Source organism: Chionomys nivalis, chromosome 6, assembly GCF_950005125.1.
Source record: "Chionomys nivalis chromosome 6, mChiNiv1.1, whole genome shotgun sequence".
Classification (NCBI taxonomy): domain Eukaryota; kingdom Metazoa; phylum Chordata; class Mammalia; order Rodentia; family Cricetidae; genus Chionomys; species Chionomys nivalis.
This window is the reverse complement of record NC_080091.1, coordinates 69,644,527-69,667,179: the sequence shown is the minus strand read 5'-3', so window position 1 is coordinate 69,667,179 and position 22,653 is coordinate 69,644,527. Positions and strand designations below refer to the sequence as shown.

General features: G+C 43.2%; 1 protein-coding gene across 3 annotated transcripts in view; it reads left to right on the top strand.

The window, feature by feature from the left end:
* Positions 1-22,653, top strand: part of Atp8a1 (ATPase phospholipid transporting 8A1) — a 208,311-nt gene that overhangs the window by 30,622 nt on the left and 155,036 nt on the right. For all 3 annotated transcript variants that reach the window (XM_057771254.1, XM_057771256.1, XM_057771255.1), the window contains exons 2-5: positions 2,329-2,443; positions 3,870-3,969; positions 4,877-4,975; positions 10,435-10,480. In XM_057771254.1, the coding sequence (XP_057627237.1) occupies positions 2,329-2,443; positions 3,870-3,969; positions 4,877-4,975; positions 10,435-10,480 (360 nt within the window). The remainder of the gene's footprint in view (positions 1-2,328; positions 2,444-3,869; positions 3,970-4,876; positions 4,976-10,434; positions 10,481-22,653) is intronic.

The window sequence follows — 22,653 nt, the reverse complement described above, 5'->3', positions numbered from 1 at the left end:
CAGGATGTTTTCCTCGGATCACCTTTATTACCACTATACCCCCAAGCTCTTCATGAGGCCTTCATGACTGATGAGAGATCGCACAGACTGGTGATCCTAGGGTCCAGGAAATGAGGCAAGAGGATCAGAAGGTCAAGGTCATCATCCTCTGAGAAACAACAAGTTCAAGACCAGATGACATGAGACCCTGCCTTAAAAGAAAACAACACAAATATGTACTTAAAAGCCAGCTGTGGACTGTACATGGAGCAGCTATCAAACTGCATGAAGAGAATTGCATGAGGGTTCTTTTCCTCAATCAATCGCTACCTTATTATCTATTATATTAGACCCTGTAAGGCAGGGTCTCCCATTTGATCTCAGAGCTTGACAATTCAGCCTGACTAGCTTGTTAGCTGGCTCGTGGACTCTCTTGTCTCTACCTCCCGCATGCTGGGATTGTAGGTGTATTGCCACGCCCATTCTGCATTTATTTGATTTCTAAACTCAGGTCCTCACCCTTGCACAGCAAGTGTTTTACCAAATGACCCATGTCCCAATCCCTGTGTGAAATTAGGATAATGCAAAAGTAGAGGGTGAAGCTTGTGTTGCATCTGAAATATGATGTAGCAATAGACCATGACTGTTGGGCAAAACTGACCTTTCTAGAACTGAAAGAATAGGTGTGATTGAGCATAGCTTGGAGCTGTGACCTTCAGGATGCTGGGATGGACTGTAACTTGGATCCTGGAAAGCTCTTAGTGGCTCCCTGCCAGGCAGAGACTAGACTCCAGACTGCTTTCTCAGCATTGAGAACCCTCTTTGAGCCCGCCTGAGTGCTTCCTCAGCATGACCTCCAGTCCATCCCTACTCTGCTTCCCCTTCTTAGCTTCCCTCTGAGTCTCCTACCGTATCTGTGCCCCACAGGCAAGCTTGTCTGTACCACTTGTCTGTCACTAGCTCTTGGTTATCAGTATCATTATCAGGAGGTGGAGGAGTTTTCTCTTGCCTTCCAAATGGGGCAGTGGAGACAACCATTCCTTTGTCTTTTGGGGTGTATTTGTCAGGCAAATGTTTGTTGAATGCCTGCTGTTTGTGGAGAAGATGAATAGCTCACAGACTACAGCTCCAGGCGGCTCCTGTTCTGGTAGGGGGCACCTGATTGGTAACCAGAGAGCCAGAAAACCTCTTGGTAAGTGGGCTATGGGGGAGGAGTTGGCCCTGGTGGCTGTGGGCCCAGAGCGGTTTTTCTGGCTTCAGCACTGCAGAACCCTTCAGAAGGCCACATGTCAGCAGGTTGCATGGGAAGAGCTGGCACTGAAAGGTGGAAAATGAAGATAAATGGATTTTTGTAGAATGTTATTGTTGTCCTTTACTGCAGGGGAAGAAGGGTTTAACTTAATTCACTCCCGTTTGTTTGCTTGCTTAATTTTGCTACGGTGCCAGGGATGGGACTCAAGGTCTTGGCAGTAGCCCCTTCATCCCCCAACCCCCAGGTTTCTCTAGGAAATAACAATGAGCCCTTTAAACATTCTCCTGTTCTCTCAATTATGTGACCTGTATTTTTTTGGGGGGGGGGTTGTCAGTCTTGCAGCAAGGGGTGATGTTGATTGCGTTTGTTGCATGACAATGGGTAGCTTAACAGTTGTGTGATGGTCTTGAGAATGAAGTTAGAAATCTTGCTTCTACCTGGAGGAATGATGAGATGAGTGTAGAGGGATCACTGATGATTGCCTGCTTAAATCTTAATATTAAACATTTTTTTTCATTTTCACCCAAAAATAAAAAGGAACCAAAAATATTCAATATGATGTTTAAATTTTAAAACACATTTTAGAATACTGTGTTTGAATTTTACCTAAGCTGTCACTTAAACTAGTCTAAAATTATTGACTTTGGGGTATCTTTTTATAAAATGGAAGAGACTAAGACATTCATTAAAAGGATGAATAAATCTTATTGGTTTTGAAATGTATCATTTTAAAATAAATAGTAAATGGCACCCTTAACAAAAATATTATATGGGTTTTACTTTTGGTTATAAAAGGAATACCGCCGATGAAGGGAAGCATGTGCCCTTGTCAGACTTGACACTGGAGAATTGATTGGAAATGTAGGTCTGGTCTGAATAAGGGTATTAAAACAGTTCTTTTTGTTTGTTTTTTTTTTTTGAGACAGGGTTTCTCTGTGTAGTCCTGACTGTTCTGGAACTCACTCTGTAGACAAGGCTGGCCTTAAACTCAGAGATCTGCCTGCCTCTGTCTCCCAAGTGCTGGTATTAAAGGTGTTCACCAACTCTGCCCGACAATCGAAACATTCCTTGTCCACTAAGAAGCATGTTTCTTTCAGGTTACGAGAAGACAGATGATGTTTCAGAGAAGACCTCGCTGGCTGATCAGGAGGAAGTAAGAACCATATTCATCAACCAGCCTCAGCTGACAAAATTCTGCAACAATCACGTCAGGTAGGATGGGCTGAAGGGAGGCATGGGAGGACAGGATGGTAGAGCAGGATGGGTAGGAAGAAAATCCTGCCAAGTATCGTGGCACACATCTTGACTCCCAGCACTCTGGAGGCAGAGGCAGGGGGATCTCTGTGAGTTCACAGCCAGCCTGGTCTACAGAGTGAGTTCCAGGACAGCCAGGGCTACGCAGAGGAAGAAACCCTGTTTCAGAGGAGTTTGGTGAGGTGAGTTACCGAGAGCTCTCAGCTCAGGTAGGACAGTCTGCTGCTCTACTGTTTTCCCTCCAGAAAAGAAAGCAGGCTGTAGCCTGACTCATGGTAGAGTGCTTTTGTCTAGCATTTATAAAGCTCTGGGTTAATTACCAGCCTCTCAAACAAAAGAAAAGAAAAGGCTAAGATCAAAATCCCCTGGATGTAGGAAAGAGCAGAAGGGGCAAGCACCCATACTCCAGGAACTTTGACTAATCAAAGCTGCTCATGAACGGTGTCTTTTCCCTAAACCCGTTAATGTAGCAGTGTCTTATTTTTACATGCCAAGTTTTAACAGCTTAGGAACAAATCTTGCAATTCTATACCAAGAACTTTTGGAGGTTTGGTTTGTTTGTTCTAGCTAGAGTCTTAAAAATATGGGTTTGGATGGTTGTAATTTAGCATGCGCAATACAGCATGCTTTGAGAATGCCTTCCTTACTGTAAACCATAGGCTTTCAATTTCAGCAGTCATGAAGCAATTCTACATAAGCGGTAGGTTCTAAGTCGCTTTGGACCACATGAACACCCCAAGTGCTTGCCTGGTTGTCTGCAGGGGCAGATTTACCGTATTTGAGATGTACCCATTTACAAGATTGCAAATCCTCTCGACGTATCTCTGTTGAAGAGTATGGCAAGGGATTTTAATCTCCCCCTATTTATTAGCCAAAGGAAGGAAGACGTAGCTGTTGCCAAGACCAATGCGTTCATTTCTTACTGTCTCTGGGCAGTGTGGAGTCCTTGCCATGTTCTGGCATGGTCATAGAGACAGCACAGGAAGAACAACTGAAAAAGCTGTTGGCCTGGTTATCTAGGAAGCTGTGTCCACTGTCTGCCCTGTCAAAGGCCGATGTTTCTCTGTTGATGTGTTATGCAGTGTCTTATCTAAAATTGCCCTTCTTTGCAAGCTACTCCTGGTACTGTTCAGCGTGATAACCGGCCAGGGAAGACAAGTGATGTTCTAGATAAACAAAGCCCTTGGGATTCAGCCTTGGCTGTTTCGCCCGTTCCTTTCCCTGTTTTGCGTACATTAGCAATCCTCACTATAGTTTCCAAATTTGAAACTGTGAACAAATGTTGTCCTCTGATCGCTCCTGTGCTGGGAACAGAACTCTGAAAACACGGGTGCTAATTACAGAGGGGCTAAGTTCTATGCTTCTTTTTGTTTTTGCTTTCTAGTACTGCAAAATACAACGTGATCACATTCCTTCCAAGATTCCTCTACTCTCAGTTCAGAAGAGCAGCGAATTCATTCTTTCTCTTTATTGCCCTGCTCCAGGTAAAGCTCCGTCCACCTTCAAACCTCTGTTCAAAGTCTGTGTGCAAGAAGGAAGAAAGGCTTTGTTAAATCCTCCACCAATACCCTGAGGCTTGTAGAAAGGCTGAGCTATGAGCTGGCCATAGTGCGTATCCCCTGCTGCTGGTGCTGCTACATGCCCACAGTATCAGGCATCCTCTCCTCACAGAGCCTTGGGTTCGTGCTTATTCAGATATTTGATATGATCTATAAATTCAGTGTCAACAAGTGTTCATTTTCAGTGTTGAAGGGAATAGAGACTTTCTCCCCAAATTGTCCAATGAAAGTGTTAATACTGATTGACTCACTATAAAAATTATCACTTACAAAATGACCATTTAGGTTAGTTGTTATAAATGTTTTAAGAAGAAAAACTGCATTAAAAGTAGTAAATGTTCACTGTTAGCAAAAGGAGTTGAAAATGCAGCAAAGCACATGGAAAAATTAAACCAATCATTACAGCACCAGGGGTAACTGCTCTTGAAAGTGGGGCATGGTGCTCTGCTCTCGTCTTCTTTCTGGCCCCCAGCATTATTTTCTGATTCAGATAACAAAAAGGGATAATGAAATGAGCATTATTTTGTAAGCTGATTTATTCGTGTTAGATGTGTAGACATTTCTGCAGTTATTAATTGCATTTCTAAGTCATCATTTTGATGGTAATGTGTAGTATTATGTGCTACTTTGTCTTTTTTTCGGTCTTACACTGTGTTAGTGTGATGTACTGTATATTTATAATCAAGCAAATTAACTTGTTCTGCAGATCCTTCACCCAGTACTAGTAAAATCAGCGAGGAATGTTTGAGAAGAACTTGTGACTTTGTTCTTTTAGGTATTTGATAGCCATTCTGGTTCTCACTGGCGTTATCTTGCCTTCTTTCTTATTCAGCAAATACCCGATGTGTCACCAACAGGTCGTTACACAACACTGGTTCCTCTCTTATTTATTTTAGCTGTGGCAGCTATCAAAGAGATAATAGAAGATATTGTAAGTATTTCAATTTTTCATATATAAACTGGCTCAAGTGTATTATTAATTTTATTTTCTTAAGCTACTTAATTTACAGCATAGGCCCTTTAAAATGCCCATTCAACTTAAAAATGAATAGAATTGGAAGTCATTTCTAACAGATTAATATCAAGAAATTCTTGATACCATGTTCTCTTCCGTTTATAATTTATTAATAAAAGAAGCAAAATATAGTTATTGGCTTGAAGATAAAATTGCATTTGAACAGTTTCCAATTAATTGAAATAATCTCCAAATTAAATATAAAAGATTTTTATTTGTACTTTTTATTTTTAAAATTAAACATTGTGCTTTTCACCTTTGTAGATGCCTCTGTTTCTTATCATTCTATTTTCGTATTCTGAGTTTCCTTTCCATTTATCTTGTCTTATTGAAAGAAAGTAGCAGTAAGTTTGTTATTTTTAGCTTCCATGGTAGGAAAGAGGAAGTCAGTTTCCCTTTGTAAAATAAATTCCCCCAAATAACTTTAGACCTTTTCTGCATTCTATTTTAGCTGTCTTATCTGATAGAGCCAAGGTTGTGTTTTACACAGTGGGTTGTTTAGGATTCCAGTTGTTATACAGTACTCCTTTGCATGTCTAAAAATGACCTCCCGTTGGGCTTTAGAGAGTCAGATTTGGGGAGGGAGGCTGAGGAAGTCTTTATAAATACACAGCCCCAAATTTCACAAATAGTAGCATTACTTCTGCATCATTACTTTATTAATATTATTAAAAAGAGAAAAAACATAGACTCACATGACCTGCTAGAATTGAAGTGATTGGGCATTGTGTTGGTGGTCTCAAGGCTCTAAGTACCTAACAGTAGATGCTGAGTACATAACTCTGTGTGTGTAAGACACGGTGGTGCCCTTGATTGGTGATATCCTGCTTGGGCCCACATACAGGGAGACTGAAGGAATTCTCTTTCCTTAGTGTGTTCCACTGACTTTCTTTAAGCTGTGGCTGGTTTTGTCAGCCCCTGGGGACTGGTCCTCACTGTAACTTTTGTCTCTTTCTTTTTGTTCTTTTCTTTCTTTAACTTGATTGTTTTCTGGGGCACACATGATTCATTAGGCATTGTGCTATTGGTTTTGGGTTTGCTTGTTTGTTTTTCACTCAGTGGCTTCAAGAGTTCTCCATTTAAAGCATGGAAGCTGGATCTGGAGAGATGGCTCAGTGTTTGAGGATGTGTACAGCTCCATCAGAGGACCTGAGTGTGTCTCCAAGCACAGTGTCAGAAAGCTGGCAATTGCATGTAACTGTTTCAGAGGATCTGATATCCTCTCCTAGCCTGGTTTCATTCACACATGCTTACACAGTCACGAATATAAATTTAAAATATCAATTAGTCTTTTTAAAAAAAACACATGGATTTTAAAATATGAAATTTGGAAGAAAAACAAAGTGGCGAAGCTGAGGCTTTGAGAGGTCAGAGCCCTTGTCCAAAAAAGTGGTGACATCAAAATTCCTTCCCAGGTGAGCTTTCAGTACAGAGTCACCAGCAGTGAGGTTTACTGTGCTTCTGGATTCTGTGTGCTTGGTCCCTGTTGCTTATGTTTATTAGCGTGTGTAGCATACCTCAGAGGTGCTACTGCCGTTCCCAATGAGAAATAATAATCAGAAGGGCTAAGTCGCTTGCCTGAGGTCAGCCGCTGAGAGCCAATGTCAGAGTTCAATTATGGCAATTTGGATGGAGCCTGGTGTGTTAGCCCTCATGTAAGATGCCTCTTCCATCTTCTCTCTGGTTTTATAGCAAAACTGTAATTTCTCTAGTTGTGGTATCTAGATGCTGTCTTCGAAAATATACAGTAAATAAAATTGGATTCAAGAAGTATTTTTGATAGAGCATAATGCACTAACTGGATATTGTTAGGAAGAAACTAATCAGACAGCTCTTAGGAAATATAACCACATCGTGAGACAGTAGTGATGTCACTTGACGGAGTTTACTAGCGAAATCACTGTTTTCATAGATACTGGCTGGAGGAATTGTTTAACATGTAGTGTATATTCAATGACACATTTACAGAAAGTTTGAAAAAATACCTGAGGAGACAACAAAATGAGTAATAGTTTAGGTAGCTGGACAAAGAACTATCGTGATTTAACTATAATGACTTATCGTATTTTCACAGAGCCTATAGGGACGACAGAAACAAAAGGACACTGCTTAGATGCCTATCAGCGCTTAGGGTAGAGATTAGGATATGTCTGTTAATCATATTTAGTATGTCAGTGGCTTAAGATATGCCTGTTGTTTACTTACTGAAAGGCATTGCGGTTGCTAGAGACAGGGAGAAAGTAGCTTTGTTCAGTGTGGTCAGTTGGGTTTGCAAACTGAATTAAATCTCTGCTGGAGAGAATGGCAGGGTTCACTGTAGCAGAGAAGGGTGGCGGGAGGAGTGATAGCACTTCTCAAGGGTCTGGGCCCCCAGTGGTTTACAACATCTGTCTGCAGGTGTTAGAACTAACGGCGGGATAAAGAGATGCTCTTTTCACATCCGTGGCCGTATGGAACTAGATGTTTGCGAGGGCTAGTTATGTCTTCCACTTATGCCTCAGAAATAAAACACAGCTTGTGGTCTAGGGCTATATCAGCATTGTATTTACATTTTTAGAATAAAATCATGTGTATCTATATGTGAGGTACTGAAGACTGATCCCCATTCCTGATGCTTTGCATACCTTAACATAATGAATGTGGGTTTTTTTTGTGTGTGTATGTATAAAGAAAAAATACCTAAAACCCTCAAAATTGATGGAAATCTCTTTCCAAATTTTTATCATAAGTTCTAATTCTTGTGGTAGAAATCAGAATTAGTGTTGTCTGTTAAGTTGGCTTAACAAAACCATAAAGCCATATTCAAAACCATAAAAACACTCTTTCTTTTAAGCCAGAAAATTATTAAACATTAGTAGGTTTCAGTCATTGCAAAATGAATACTTATTCAGAGTCTGTGGGATGCATGTACCAAGTATTGGGCATGTGCTGGTGAGTGAAAGAAGTCTGGATGGAGCTGAACATCCAGGAGAAGAACTAGATGGGCGCTTGGTAAATAATTGATTAGCAAAGAAAGATGGTGTTAGATAAAGTAATAGGGAAAAGAAAGTTCAGGGTAGCTTTAAGTTTCTGATTTATACAACCGAGTGTGTGTGGGTTCGTGGTTCCTTGTCTGGGCTAAGGTAACATTACAGCATGGATACAGTTCAAGGCCCCTTTGAAACAGAGAGAGGGAGACAGGCCCAGAGAGAGCAGAGGGAAAGAGAGAGGGTGTGGGTGTGGACTAAAAGCAGCCCCAATGATAGTCTTGGTGTGGAAGAGTTGAGCTAAGTAAGGAATGTAGGGTAGAGAAGTGAGAAAGGGCAGGGACTAAACCTTGGTCATCTGCATCTCTGAAGAAGGGACCAAGTGAACTTGGAAAACAATGCCTGGGGAGAAAAGGGTTTCATGAACAAGGAGTCTGAGTCCATCACCTTCTCAGACAAATTCCATGACCCCTCAAAGACTCAGCTTCCTTCCTTCAGATGGAATTTAGCATGCCACTTCCAGTCTTGTCAAGGAACTAATTCTGTTCATAGGACACCATTTGCTGATGGACTTCCTATCCAAAATAGAAAACAGCAAACATTCCACCATCTCGCAGTGATATTGAGTGAATTTTGATTATAAGGCAGTAACATTTGGAATCAGAGAATAACTATATTTTTGTGAATTTTTAGTTTTAGAAGGAATAATATAATATCTTTATCATTCAAACTATAAATTCCTTGCCTTTGGAAAGTTAGGAGCTGGACACTGACCTAGTTTATTAACTGAGGGGAGGCTGGAGACAGAGAGGGCCTGGGTTAAGAATTTTTTGAAGGTGAAAACTAATGTCCAAGGCCAGTTTTAGTTTTGTAAAGTTTCATTTCTTGTTTGATATGAAATGTTTCATTAATTAACGTTTATCTCCATCAGTTAGGAGTCTAACCATTGTCCATCATAGATGTATATGGGGAAAGCAAAGATAAACCTTCTTTCACTATCTAAATTTACCTTGGACTTTTAAAAGAGTTTCTTGAACCAAGCTTATTATGGATTACTTTCAAAATTTCTTGTCGTCTCTATTAAGAAAGAAACAGCGGCAGAAAGTAGTTTGAACTTTACGATTGTATTTTTCTGTTGCTAATATAAGTACAAGAAGATTTTAGTTCCTTTATTTCAAACAGTATTCTAGCAAATTATACTTTCTTTTGAAAACAATAATATGCCCATGAGATTTCTTCACTATTACACATTTATTGTGAGCAGTTTGCGCTGAGAAAGACGTGCCGTGTAGATGTGTGCCTGTCCTGTCCCACAGCTCTGCACAGAGAGACTTGGGTCCTGTTTGTATGCTGCACAGTTCAGGTCGTACTTTGGCGACTTGAGTCCACACTGTCTGCTCTTCCTCCACTGTCTCAGATGCAGCAGTGGCTCCCGGGAGCACTGACTCCACACGTTTCTGTTGGGAAATGATTTTCACTTAGCTTCAATACCGTATTTCCTTCTCAGATGGAAGGCTTAGGCACTTGCAGTTGTCCTCAGTTCTCACAGCTGGTGCAAGCCTTGGCTTTCTCAGGTAGGATCTTCGAGCAAAGGATTAGTTACTTTCAACACTTGGCTGCCTTGTTGCCCGAGTCTGGTGTGTCTCTCTCCACACTGTAAGTTTAGACCGAAGCCACAGGAAACCTCCGGTTGAAGTACAGAAGAGATCATGCCCCTATATGGCCATGAGCGTCTCACCTTTCCTCTGGCCTTCTGTTTCTTTCTCTTACTCTTCTGCAGTCTTGGCTTATGTAACTCTTCAGCCTCACCTGCCTCAACTTAAAAATCACCTGCTCACCGTTTCCTTTTGTGGGTGCTTTGGGAGGAAGGGAATAGCAGCTATTGCTCAGTGGCGTCTGTTGCACGTGGTGGTCCCGTGGGGCCGTGAAGACAGGCTATAGTAAAAGGGGAGGATGAATGTGTTTCCAGCTGTCGGCAGACATCTGCACATCTTCAAATTATGGAGGATGTACTCAGCTTAATCAGATAATGAGTCTCACAAAAAGCTGAAAATACTTCAGTCCCATTATTAAATGGCAGTTATTATAGATAATTCTCTTGGGCCATCTTCTACGTGAGTTATTTAAGCAATAGACTAAATCAGGCTTTTGCTTCATGTTTTCTCTAGTAACGTTAAAATGTTATTCTACCTGTTTGCTGTTTAAGAACTTTCTGAGGACCCCAAGCCTGTGCACCCAGGGAGGAGCATTGTGAACGGTCTAGCAACACCCCTGTCAATGAGTGCAGAAATCTAAAAAGCAGGAGAACATAAGTTAAATGACCTTTGTTGGTTGTGAGTGCCATTTTACTTTATCAAACTCATTCACTTTTTCACTGAGGTTTTTGTTTTGTTTTGTTCTGAACTTTAGAAACGGCACAAAGCTGATAATGCTGTGAACAAGAAACAGACACAAGGTAGGTCCTTCACTTTTTTCTTGTGTTTACCAAGTGTGCTCACCGTCATATCCTCAAACTCTACTTAAATATGATTTGTTTGAGAATACTATGCTGTATTAAAATACCTTTTGTCCCAGATTATCCTTCTTACTTTATTAGCAATTATTAGCATGGCACTTAAAATCACCTTAGAGTGATATTTTTGAGAAAGCCACTTTTTAATATACTCAGGTGCTTCCTAGCTATATGCTTCTGAATATATTGTTTAAAAGGTCTACTACAGTTTTTTCACTGTGTTAAAAACTATAAAATGTTTTTACTTTATTTGTGGACAGTGTTGACTGTAGAAAGAAATAATAGAAAATTATCTGAAATTTTGTTACTGGTTTGAAAACCACTGAGTTATTCCACACGGGCAGATGAAATTTGCCATCAAAATAAAGCCCGTGGTTAAAACCAGACCAGATTCTGAATGTGCATAGTGTTTTCACGGCCTTTTTTGATGTAGACCAAACCAAAATGACCTTCAACACAGCCAAGAAGACTGTGTCTGTCAGATTTTTAAAAAGTCTCTAGACCTGGCAAGCAGACATCTTACGCCATCCCTGAGTGTGCTTCTGCGGAGGGACTCCTTTCTCTCCGCAGTTCTCTGGTGAAGGGATCGGGTATCTTCTAGTATCACCTAGTCTTCACACACAGTATTTAGGGCAGCTCCCATGAGAAGGCCCTATGGCAGAGGTTCTCAACCTGTGGGTCCCAACCCCTTTGGAGGATGTGTATCGGATATCTTGAATATTAGATACCATCACCATTCGTAACAGTGACAAAATTACTGTTATGAATAGCAGTGAAAGTATTCCACAGTGGTGGGATACCACAATATGAAGAACTGTATTAAAGTGTCGTGCCCTATGGGAATGCGCTCCTCTTTCTCATCACTTCCCATCAAGGGCCACACCTGCTAGGTATTTTATATATTTGAGGAGGATGTGTTTATTATTAATTAGCCTATATTTGGAGTATCTACCGAAATATTCCTTTGTGATGTAAGAAAAGATCAAATAAGGATTTTAGCTTGGAAGAGCTTACAGCCTACGTGTTAGATAAGTAACGTACATAGTTAGAGATTTGGGTAGAAGGTGAACGATTGGACTGTGCGGTCTCGATGATGCATTAGATCTTTGTGGCAAATAGTGTTTTCCCTGTCTGATCCTGTAGAACACCCCCCCCCCCCAAAAAAAGGAAAGTCCTGGAATTCCTTGAGCTAGGTCTTGAATTTGGGGAGGACTGTGGATAAGTAGAGAGACACAGGGGTGACGTTCTGCCTGTGGGTTGAGTGGGAAAGGGGAAGAGAAGACAGCCTGAGGAAGAAGGACGGCTGCTGGATCGCTGGACTGAGCTATTATTAGAGCATCAGGTGTCCAAAGGCGACTCATAGCAGAGGGAAGCAGCCATGTGATTACAAGATAGGCCGGTCAAATTTTATGAGGTGGTAAATGCGGGCCGAGGAGATTCCAGCTTTCCTTGTGCGTTCCCAGCAGCTATGACTAAGGCTTATGAATCACAACAGAAGCAGATTGAACATGTAGGGTCAGGATGGAGAGCAGAAAGGATCACGGGAGATGGACTGGGAGCTGCTCCAGGAGTTCCATGCAGAGAGGCAATCATAAGGATGCAAGGGAGCTATCTAGATGTTTGGGGTGCTAGTATTTCCCACAGGGTGCAGCTCTTGCGTTTGTTGTCACGTTGTTTGGAATACTTAGTGGAAGCTTTTGGAGGACAACTATGCAAGCCATTTTCCAGCTCATAATTCTCCCTGGCAGAGCGCTCCAGTCTTCAGTGATTGGCTGGAGACTTCTGCAAGCTTCGAAAGACAGCTGTCATCATGGTATGATTTTTCAGTCAGCAAACATTGTGCCAGAGGGAGGCTGATTTCTTATATCTCCACTTTCCAAAATGCTCCCTTTGGAAGGAACGTGCTTTGTGGGTTCTTTTTGGGTTTTTTCCATCCTCTGCATGGGGTTGCAGGATTATCTCTCCATCTGGAAATGAAGACCAGACACATGTGCCGGAAGGCTTCCCCACTAAGTGTAAATGAGCCTTACTTATACAATGAAATAGAAGGACTTGGCTATAGAAACCAGGTTAGTCAGCAGAATACTTGGAAATCCTGTATCCAAGAAACAAGGTTGATGCTTGAAGTTGTTTCCTGGGTGATTGGCATCTTCCTGCTAACCTCTGCCTAGTTTGGGCACTGGTACTCTTGGTTTGGCAGATGAAGGGAGATAACAAAAATGTTTGAACAGGATGCTGTCTACTGTCAGATAACTCAAATTAGTTAATATGAGAGCCATCTGTTGCCATTAGACAAGAGTGAAATTCGATTTACTTTCCTGAACCAAGGCAGTGGTTGGTGTGTAGGAGGGGGAGGAAGATATTTATGACAGGTAATTAATTTTGACAGAGATTTAAAGTATTAAGCTTAGATTTTTTAAATGTTTGCCAAGGCCACATAATACATGAGAGGACGCCTCTGATCCTAATGCCAGGGCTCACTCTCGGATATCCCCACTCAAAGGAATGCTCTTTCGTATTTTGGGTCAAGACACAAGAAAGCCTGCTCCGCTCTCTCACTCTCGGCATCCCTGGAGACTTCACAAACAAACAAAAAAATTATCATTTATTTCCAATATTTTTTAGCCACTTGGCTATCGTTGGGTGCCTGTCCATCACCTCATTTTTACCAGCTAAGTTACGGGGCTTGGCTCCAACTCAGAGTTTTACAACTAGGCTTTACATTTAAGCTTTGTCCTCAATATTTCTGGAGAAATGCTACTTTTTGCCTTGGAGATCTATATGCTAGTTAAGCAGATAGCTTAGTGATCTGGCAAATGGAAGTTATTTATTGTTTTCCAGGAACCTAGTTGCAGAGAAGGGGCAGGGCATACATTGATACTAACAAGTGCAGGTACACATGAATCTGGGTGAGCTTTGTGGTCCATTCTTGCCAAACAGTGGTGACTGCTTTTCTTTGTGTCTGTGTGCTGCTGTGGTGATGGTTTGTATGTAGTTGACAGGGACACTGCAGAGGACAGGCCCATCACTTGCTCATCTCTGGATTTCCAGGAGCTTCCAGCCCAGGGGCCTGTCTTAGCAGATGCTGCACGTACTTGCCTCTATGTGTGTCTGTATGCAGGCACGTGTGTAGTGGGGAGCTGTGGGCTGCGTTCCTGCCGCCCCAGCTCCTGGGTCACCTGGCTAGCTTATGCCCCAAAATAACAACACACAAACTGTATTCTTTTAAACACTGCTTGGCCCATTAGCTCTAGCCCTTACTGGCTAATTCTCATATCCCGATCAACCCATCTCTAATAATCTGTGTAGCACCAGTCTTACCGGGAAAGATTCAGCATGTCCGACCTGGTGGCTTGCTTCATCGCATCTGCCTCTAAGAGGAGCTGCCCTGCATCTGCCCGGGAGAGGGGAGCATGGCGTCTGAGCTCACTTCCTCTTCCTCCCAGCATTCTGTTCTGTTTACTCCACCCACCTATGTTCTAACCTATGAGGGCCAAGCAGTTTCTTTATTATTTAACCAATGACCTTCCTCCATCACACGTGTGTGCATACATGTGTGTGTGTGTTTATGCATGAGTGGTGTCCGTGTATGCATACACATGCATACACACAGGCATACATGTGTGTTCATGCATTAGTGGTGTCCGTGTCCATGTGTGTATGTGCACATATGGGCATGTGTACATGTGGGTGCATGAATGAGCAGTGTTTGTGTGTGTGTCTTTGTTGGCTATAGCTAACAAAAGGAGAGACTGGGCGTGCAAGGAACTCTCTTGAGAATTTGTGATCTAAAGTGCGAACAAGATGAAGCAATATATGTGTACACATACTATATATACATATATGTATATGTATATCACTGTGTTCTGGACTGCTTTGCAGGCATGGATCAAATCTTAGCATGATGGGAATGCTCACACTTCCTTACCTTCACTGTCAGTCATTTTAGCATCACTGTTGCCCTAGCTTTACCTCCCGTAAATGGATACAGTATCCATTTCTCACTTTCATTATTCAGAGCTCAGCGCAAGGTCATACTTGAGGGCCTCGGTTTTCCTTGCATCTAAATTCACCTCTAGTTCCTCTGATTTCTTCTTCCAACCTCAGTTTTTCCTGTGCACATGCACACACATGCGCACACACATACAAGATTCTCTCCCTGTCATCCCTGAACGGGGTTGTTTGTGCCAAGCTTACCTCTGTGGACTTTACACTTGGCATTGTTACTGTAATATCTACATTGTCTCCAATCCCCATGTGGATTTATTGTGGTGGTTCTGCCAATGCTCTCTTTAAATTGTAAAACCCTTCTTCCGCTTTCTGTGGAATGCGATGGGAATTTTGTGTAAAATGGCGTCTTATGTAAAATCATGGCATGGAGGGCTGAGAGAAGATGGAGCTTGGGTACAGACTAAGGTAGTCAGGATACTTTATACGTGGCGGTGAATAGAAGTGCTGTTTAAAACCTCAGGTTTGGACATACTCCCTGAAGGATGCTCTGCCCATGTCCAGCAAGTGTGGTTTGGGAAGCAGAGCCACCTGCTGAACCCCTGGCTTGTTCTGTGGTTGGATGAAAGCCAACGTTACTGGAGTTAGTTTTCATGCTACCTTCTCTTACTATCATAGCAGGTGTGTTGTGAAAAGTAAGCCTTCGTTAATGAACTTTCTCTGCAATTAGACTCTGTAGAGAAGGCAATATTAAATCCTCGTAACCTAGGCACACTGGCTTTTTAAAGATTTATTTTATGTGTATGCATGCTTTGCCTGTTTGTATGTATGTGCGCCATGTGTGTGCCTGGTGCCTGTGGAGGTCAGGAGAGGGTATTTGATTCCCCTGGAACTGAAGTTAGGATGATGATAGACCACTAACCCAGGTCCTTTGGCAGGGCAACAAGTGCCCTAAACTGATGAGCCATCTCTCCAGCCCCTCTCATCTAGACATACTGGACACACCACAAACTAACTGCCCCCCTCTCCCCCCGAATTTCCTCCTCAGTGCTGTACTGTCTCTTCTGGTGTGGAAGGGAGGTAGTATTGTCAGGGCACAGGGCGCAAGCAAGACCCTGTGGTGTGCACAGTTAGTAGTTGCTGACCGCCCCCTGGAAACCACGTGACTTTTAAAGTCTTCTGTGGAAAAAGCATTGAGGTGCTGTTTGGGTAATTCAGTCTGAAGTGACCCACTAACAGGACAGAGTCCATCTGCTTCAGTTCTCATCAGAGCTGACAAAGGACTTAAAATAGCACCAATCCACTGGCCCATGGAAATGCAGAGCAGTGCCTTCTGTCTCAGGGCGGGCTCCCCACATATGAACATGCCCCTTGCCATGTGAACATCAGCTGACCTGTGTGCAGCTTTTTAGATGGTATAGTTTCCTGCAGCTGAAAGTCATGCATGTGGATCACCTGAATAAATTCAGACATCTCGAAGACTAGTAATGTCTCCGAATCATTTGCATGTCCTAGGCGTGTGTAAATTGAGCCCACTGGAGCCCTCCACTATAATAACTCTGGGTAGGAAGGCAGTATTTATTTGTGGGGTAGCACAGCCTGGGTTGTGTTTCACATCTCCCATAAATCAAAAATGTAACACAGAGAAGCAAAATCCACTGAGGAAATTTATGAGCATGGTTTAATCGTGAGGGGTCTGATTTCAGAGTTGCTGCTTCCCTTCCTGTATGGACAGACCGCTCTCTCCTTGTCTTTTTTTCTTTCTTTCTTTTAAACACAGCGTTACACTGTAGGTACTTCCTCCCACCTGTGTTAGATAAGCCCAGATGAATTGCATGACCAGAGTTCCTGAGAAAAGCAGGTGTGTTTCAAATAAAGGATGTTTGCTATTCCCCTCTAGTCAGTCTGTGTCGAGCTCCTCCCCTGTGCTGAGACCTATGCAGAAATACAAGCACAGTCCCCTTGCCCGCCTCATGGGACGTTGTGGTAAGGTAGAGAAGATGAAAAGCAGATGGATGTGCGAGCCAGCCCGGGCACCGAGGACCAAATGAGAGAAGCAGAACTCTAAATGGCATTCGGGAGGTTCCCAGTGGGTGGGTGGGTGGGTGGGTGTTAGAGCACGAAACAGAGAGCCTAGGACTGCCTGTGGCTGAAGGGCTACTGTGGGCAGCTCTGTGGGATGTGGGCAGATGGGAGATATCCGTCTGGAAACAGCAAATGGTCCCTTTTGACAATAGCAGAGATGCATGTTGGGGGAGCAACAAGAAAGAGCATGGAAGGGCAAGTTGGGGTCATGCTTAAGAGGCTTTTGGAGACCCTGGTAAGAAAGAGGAAGACATGGTTGTAGAGTGTAACTAGATTGCCAGTATGAAGCTGACAGCTGTAGAGGGCAGGGCAAGATTCAAAATGGCCTTGTTTGTATTGACTGTGGATTGGAGCAAGGGTGGCAGCTAAGAGGACATGGGAAACAGTAATGGTGAGGTGGGAGAGGAAACCCTGCCAACTTTTAGTGCCAACTTCCCGACAGCCACCCCACCCAGCATTTCAGAAGCAGCAGGGCTTCATAGCTCTGAGCTAAATCTCTTTCCCGTTTGTAACTGGACAACAGTTGAGGATCTTTGAAAGCCAAAGCCAAGGAACTAAGAGATGTGATTGATTGGTGAGGCACAGCGAGGAGATGTTTCTTGTAAGAAATTTCTCAATGAAGGGAAGGAAAAGGTGAGTGGGCTGTTGAGCATACACTGCTGTCCCTGGGCTCCTGTCCCATCACTTCTCTGCACATTTGCCTTTAAGGTGTCTCAGATCTGATCATGGCTCCGAGTCCCTCAGAGGGCTCCTTAGATGCTGATGGCTAGGGTTCCTGGACACCTGGCACGGGATCTCAGAATTCCTCTTTCAAGAAGTTTTCAGAGCTGCTGGGGATACTGGCAAGAGGACACATTTCAAGGGTCACTTTAAAATGTTATAATTGAGGTTATAGAAATGTTCCCAGGCCCCTTGATGCCAGCATGAACAACCTATTCAAAAGGCATCAGCTGAGGAGGTTCCCTCTGTCCTTCCTGTCAGTAGAAGAAAGTGTTTTGACCACACACACAGTGATTGAATTTGGCCTTTGTAGGCAAGTTTACACAAACTATTTATGTGTAATGTCATTCTGGGCCACACTGATGCTTCTGCCTTCAAACTGTCGTTACAGTAGAGTATTCGGTGAGTGCATGGTGCTTCAGTAGGAGTGTACTGGATTCTTTACAGAAGTCTAGAGTCTCGCCTGCACACTTGACCTTTACCATAACCTAAGATCTCTCTCAAAGGCTTACTTCTGGAAAGGAAATCAAACACACTTATCTCTCCCCCCCCCCTCGTGTGTGTGTGCATGTGTGTTTTCTACTCCACTCTATGTGGTACCATTTAGAAAGATATGCCTTTTTCTCCCCACCTTAGAAGTGACTGATAGGTAGCCAGTGACTTTCAAAGACATCCCTAGTGACAAATCTCTTTAATTGGGGAGCTGGGATGATATCCTCTTTCCTGGAAGCCATGAGCATGCAGTGAGCTAGCTTGCAATGCCTTTTGTCTGTCTCCCATAGCCTTTTCCAGGCCTTTGGGGAGGAGCGGCCCAAGAACTCTAACAGAACGTGTGCCATTCACAGACAAAGCCATTGCAACAAAGTGGCCTGCCAGTATACTGCTGGGTACAGGTGCCGGTATACTGCTGGGTACAGGTGCCGGTATACTGCTGGGTACAGGCAGGCTCCTCTGGGGTGTTTGTTTGGTGTCGGAGCCCTCCAGTGCACACTGTCACACTCATTAGATTGTATGGAAACTGTAGCAGGTGTGATTGGATGGCACCAAGGCGAGGTGGGGGAGACAGAATGAGCTGTCAAAGCACCTCGCAGCCATTCAAGATTCCTCCCTCCCTCAGGAGGCTCCCGCTCCTTTTCCAGCAGCGTTAATCATCTCTAAGGCCGGCAGAATAGGAGGGCTGTTACCTTTGGGCCAACCAAACTAAGCAGAGTCTCAGCCAAGGACCCCACAGCTTTCTTAGAAGAAGTTGGAATGGAAGTAGAAGAGGCTACAGACGAAAAATAGCTAGGTTCCTGGTTCCCTTGCCAGCACACTGCATGCGATGGGACTTACTTTAATTGTTCTAAGGGTTAGATGGTAGGAACCAGTTCCCAAAGAGAGACAGCAGAGAACTGTGAGAGGAAGGTGTCCTTGGCTGGTGGTCAAGCCTTGATTCACTCAAATACTTTCATGTTGTGGCTGATTTTTTTTTTTTAACTTCACCATATTCTGTACTATTCTCAGAGCTGAAAACCTATGCAGCGCCAGGCCGTGTTTCCTTTATTTCCACCCCTTGTATTTCAGGGGCAGAAGACACGGGGGAAAGGGTGGTGGAACATTCCTGTCAGCCTCGTCTACTAGTTCTGCAGACCCACAAAACAAGTGTCAAAGACAGGCTCCGGCTGTAACTTCTGAACATACCGTTTAGTGAGGACTTATTGGTAATATAAGCATTGATCAATCCAGGCCGCTGCAGACTCTGGAATAAATAGCAGGTTCAGATTGTATAGTGAGACTCTGCCTCCAAAATAAAAAAAGGGGGGATGGTTCAGTGGTTAAAGTGCTTGCCACTAATCCTGAGTATCTGAGTTCAGTACCCAGGCCCTGCATGGTGGAGTAAGAGAGCCAACTCTCATAAGTTGTCCTCTGACCCCCACACAAGTGCCACAGCGTAGTTGTACAAGCACATACAAGTTAATATAATAATAATAATAATAATACCAGAGAGACAGAGGATAACATGCCATTGGCTAGCACTGTATTTAAAGTGTTCCTAGGTGTGTAAATTTTTTCAGTAGTCCAGCTACCTCTTCAACATTAAACCCACAGGAAGCACTTATGTGGAGAGAATGTACCACTGGGTGGAGGCAGGGATCCCAGAGAGATCAATTGGAGAAAGCAGTGATTAAAGCAAGGTGGGAAGGAAGTGAGTGGGCTCAGGGCAGGAGACAGGACATGGACCTGGAAGACCACTCTAAAAGCCTGCTTGGACTCTTGCTGTATGGGCTGCAACCAGAAGAGTGGGCCAGAGCTGTTTTTACATGTGACGTAGCAAACCCCTGCTAATACGGCATCAGTTCTAACACCCTGGCTTAGATGTCAGAACTGGAGGGGTGGCCCCCAAGCTGACGAGTATGTTACTTCATCTTTTTTACATAACGCTTTCGAATGCTTGCCACGGGAATCTTTTGAGCAACTTACAAAACCGAGACATCTATTTTAAGCAAATGTCTCAATAGCTCATTGCATATTTGTGTGGCTATTTTTGTTCAGTTATTACTCGCCTGCCAAAATATTCCCCATCTTAAAGTGGGCAACCTTGGGGCCTCAGCTGATTTGGGGAGACTGTGCACCCACCACACCACCCAGTTCCAGCACGTTTTCAGAACCCCATAAAGAAACCCACACATGTAAGTAGCCAGCCCCTGCTGTCCCATTCTTTGAGCCTGGCGACCACTAATCTGCATTCTGTCTCCATGGATTTGTCTATTCTAGTACTTTATATAAGTGTGATCATACAATCTGTGGCCTGGTTTTATCTGCCATCTTTCACTTGGTGTATCTTCAGGGTTCATCCATGTCATCCTTTTAGCTCTTTACTCCTTTTTGTGACACGGAGCATACTATTAAATGGCAGGCCACTTGTTTGTTTCCCGGTCACCCAGATTCCTGAAATAATTACACAGAAACTATATTATTTGGAATACTGTTTGACCAATAGCTTAAGCATATTACTGGCTTACTCTTATATCTTAATTTAACCCATTTCTATTAATCTGTGTATTGTCATGTGGCTGTGACTTACTGGCAAGTTTCCCTTCACCTCGTCCCCAGCGGAGGCTACATGGCGTCTTCTGACTCTACCTTCTTTCTCCCAGCATTCAGTTTAGTTTTCCCCACCTGCCTCTATTCTGCCCTGCCAGGCCCCAGACAGATTCTTTATTTATTAACCAATAAAAGCAACACATATTCAGAAGGACCTCCCACACCAGGCCAGTCCACATGTGCTCATCTGAACAGCAGTTGATGCTCATCTAGGTGATTTCCACTTGGGGGTTCATGTAAGTCATGCTGCAGAGAACTCATGCACAAGCTACATGTGAAACAGCCTTTCTCTTCTCTCGGAGGTACACACCAGGAGTGGGAGGGATTTCAGGGTCTTGTGGCAATTATGTGTTTGACTTTTTGAGAAACAACTAAAGTAGTTTCCTCTACAACTGTATATTTTATTATGCCATTTGCTAGGGAGTAGGGTTGTATCATCAATACATCTGTGTAACTACTCTTCTGACTTCTTATGGTCACTAGGGGACACCAGTGAACCCGGCATTCCATCCAGCAGGTACTCACCAGGTACTTTTGTGAGGCAGTGTTGTAACCCTGGACATACTAGAATGAGCTGAATAGGGGTGGTTGCCACTCTTATGGATCTTACAATTTGGGGAGGAAACAGCCCCTCCCCAGCTACACATATAAGTAAGACTGGGATCTGTATTCTGGAGGAAGTGAAGATTATTTAGTCTTGGGATAGTGATAAAGGGCCGAGTATCCGCAAAAGTTACCTGAGAACATTGCACAAAAGCCGGGATGGAGGAGTGTTCTGATCACAGAACCATGCACAAAGGAGCCCAGAAAGAGCAGGGTGCTTTGACCACAGAAAGCACAGGGAGGGTGTGAAGGGAATGGCAAGAAGTGAAGATGGGAAGTCAGCAGTAGCTGTGTCATAGAGATGAGCTCTGTCGGTAAGATTTCTGTCATACGAGCATGACGACCTGAACTCAGATCCCCATGTCTATTTAACAGAACAACAAAATATCAGTTATAGTCATGACTGACAATAACCTTAACGTGGGGCAGGCAGAGACAGGCAGATCCCCGGAGTTCACTGGTCAGGCAGTCTATCCAACCAGAAAGCATCTGGTTGGGTGATAGAGCTCGTCTCAAAAAGACAAGCTGAGGAACAATTGGGGGAAATACCTGACGTCAGCATGTTGCCTCCATATACATACAAGTGCATGTGCACCCCCACACACACAAGTACACACATTGGCACACTACATACACATGTGCATCCATATATAAGTCTGTTTGAGATGAGGAAAAATAATATTATAAAAACAAGACTTTTTAAAGATTTATTTTGTGTGTGTGCGTGTGTGTGAGTGTGTTATGCTTGTGTAGGGGCTGCTTAGGGAGACAAGAGAGACAAGAGCAACAGGCAGCATGTTTGCCCCTTTAATTTTGATTCATGGTGACAATCTATTCTGAGAAAGACACTAGGAAGCATCAGGAGACACAGCCTAAGCCCAGGCTTTCCTGTGAGATGTGTCCTCTGACTCCTGGGACGGTGTGAACACTGCAAAGAGCAGCCTCCCTTGTGGAGTCAGTTTGTGTGTTCTCTACTCGCCTTAGAGTTTTACAGACTAGATAGAATCCTGGGCGTGTAGAGTTGAAACTGAATTTAATAAAGTTATCAGCTCACCAAAATGTCTTGCAAGTGTTTATTCTTGCATTTGTTTTTCTGTCAGCATCTGGATGTCTCAGTGACAGAAATGGTGCAGAACATTAGAAATAAGGAGCTAAGTGAGACATGAGCTCTGATTTAAGAGAATTTGGAAACATAAGAATTTTTATCTAGATTAAAATAGTGCATATTATTACAATACCGGTTTTAAAACATGATGTGAAATTAATATTGGGTTTGCTATTTAATGCTTTGTGCTTGTTTTCGTGACTTTTTCTAGAAGGTTCCTCTCTGTCTCTTCTAACATCCAAAGGAACTGAATACCGTATAGTTTTTTTTTTTTTTTTTCTGAATGTAGGCAGTAGTTTTCCTGTCTGAACTATCGGCTCCCCATCCCAGTAGCCGCTTCCAAATTACCACACAGAGACTTAATATTATTTATAAATGTTCAATCAGTAGCTCAGGCCTGTTACTAACTAACTCTTACATTTAAATTAACCCATTCCTATCTATCAGTGTATTTCCATATGGCTCGTGGCTTTAGCTGCCTCTAGCAGGTCTTGTTTCCCGTGTGGCTGTATCATTTCTCTCCTGACTCCGCCCTCCTTCTGCCCATCATTCTCAGTTCGGCTTTCCCACC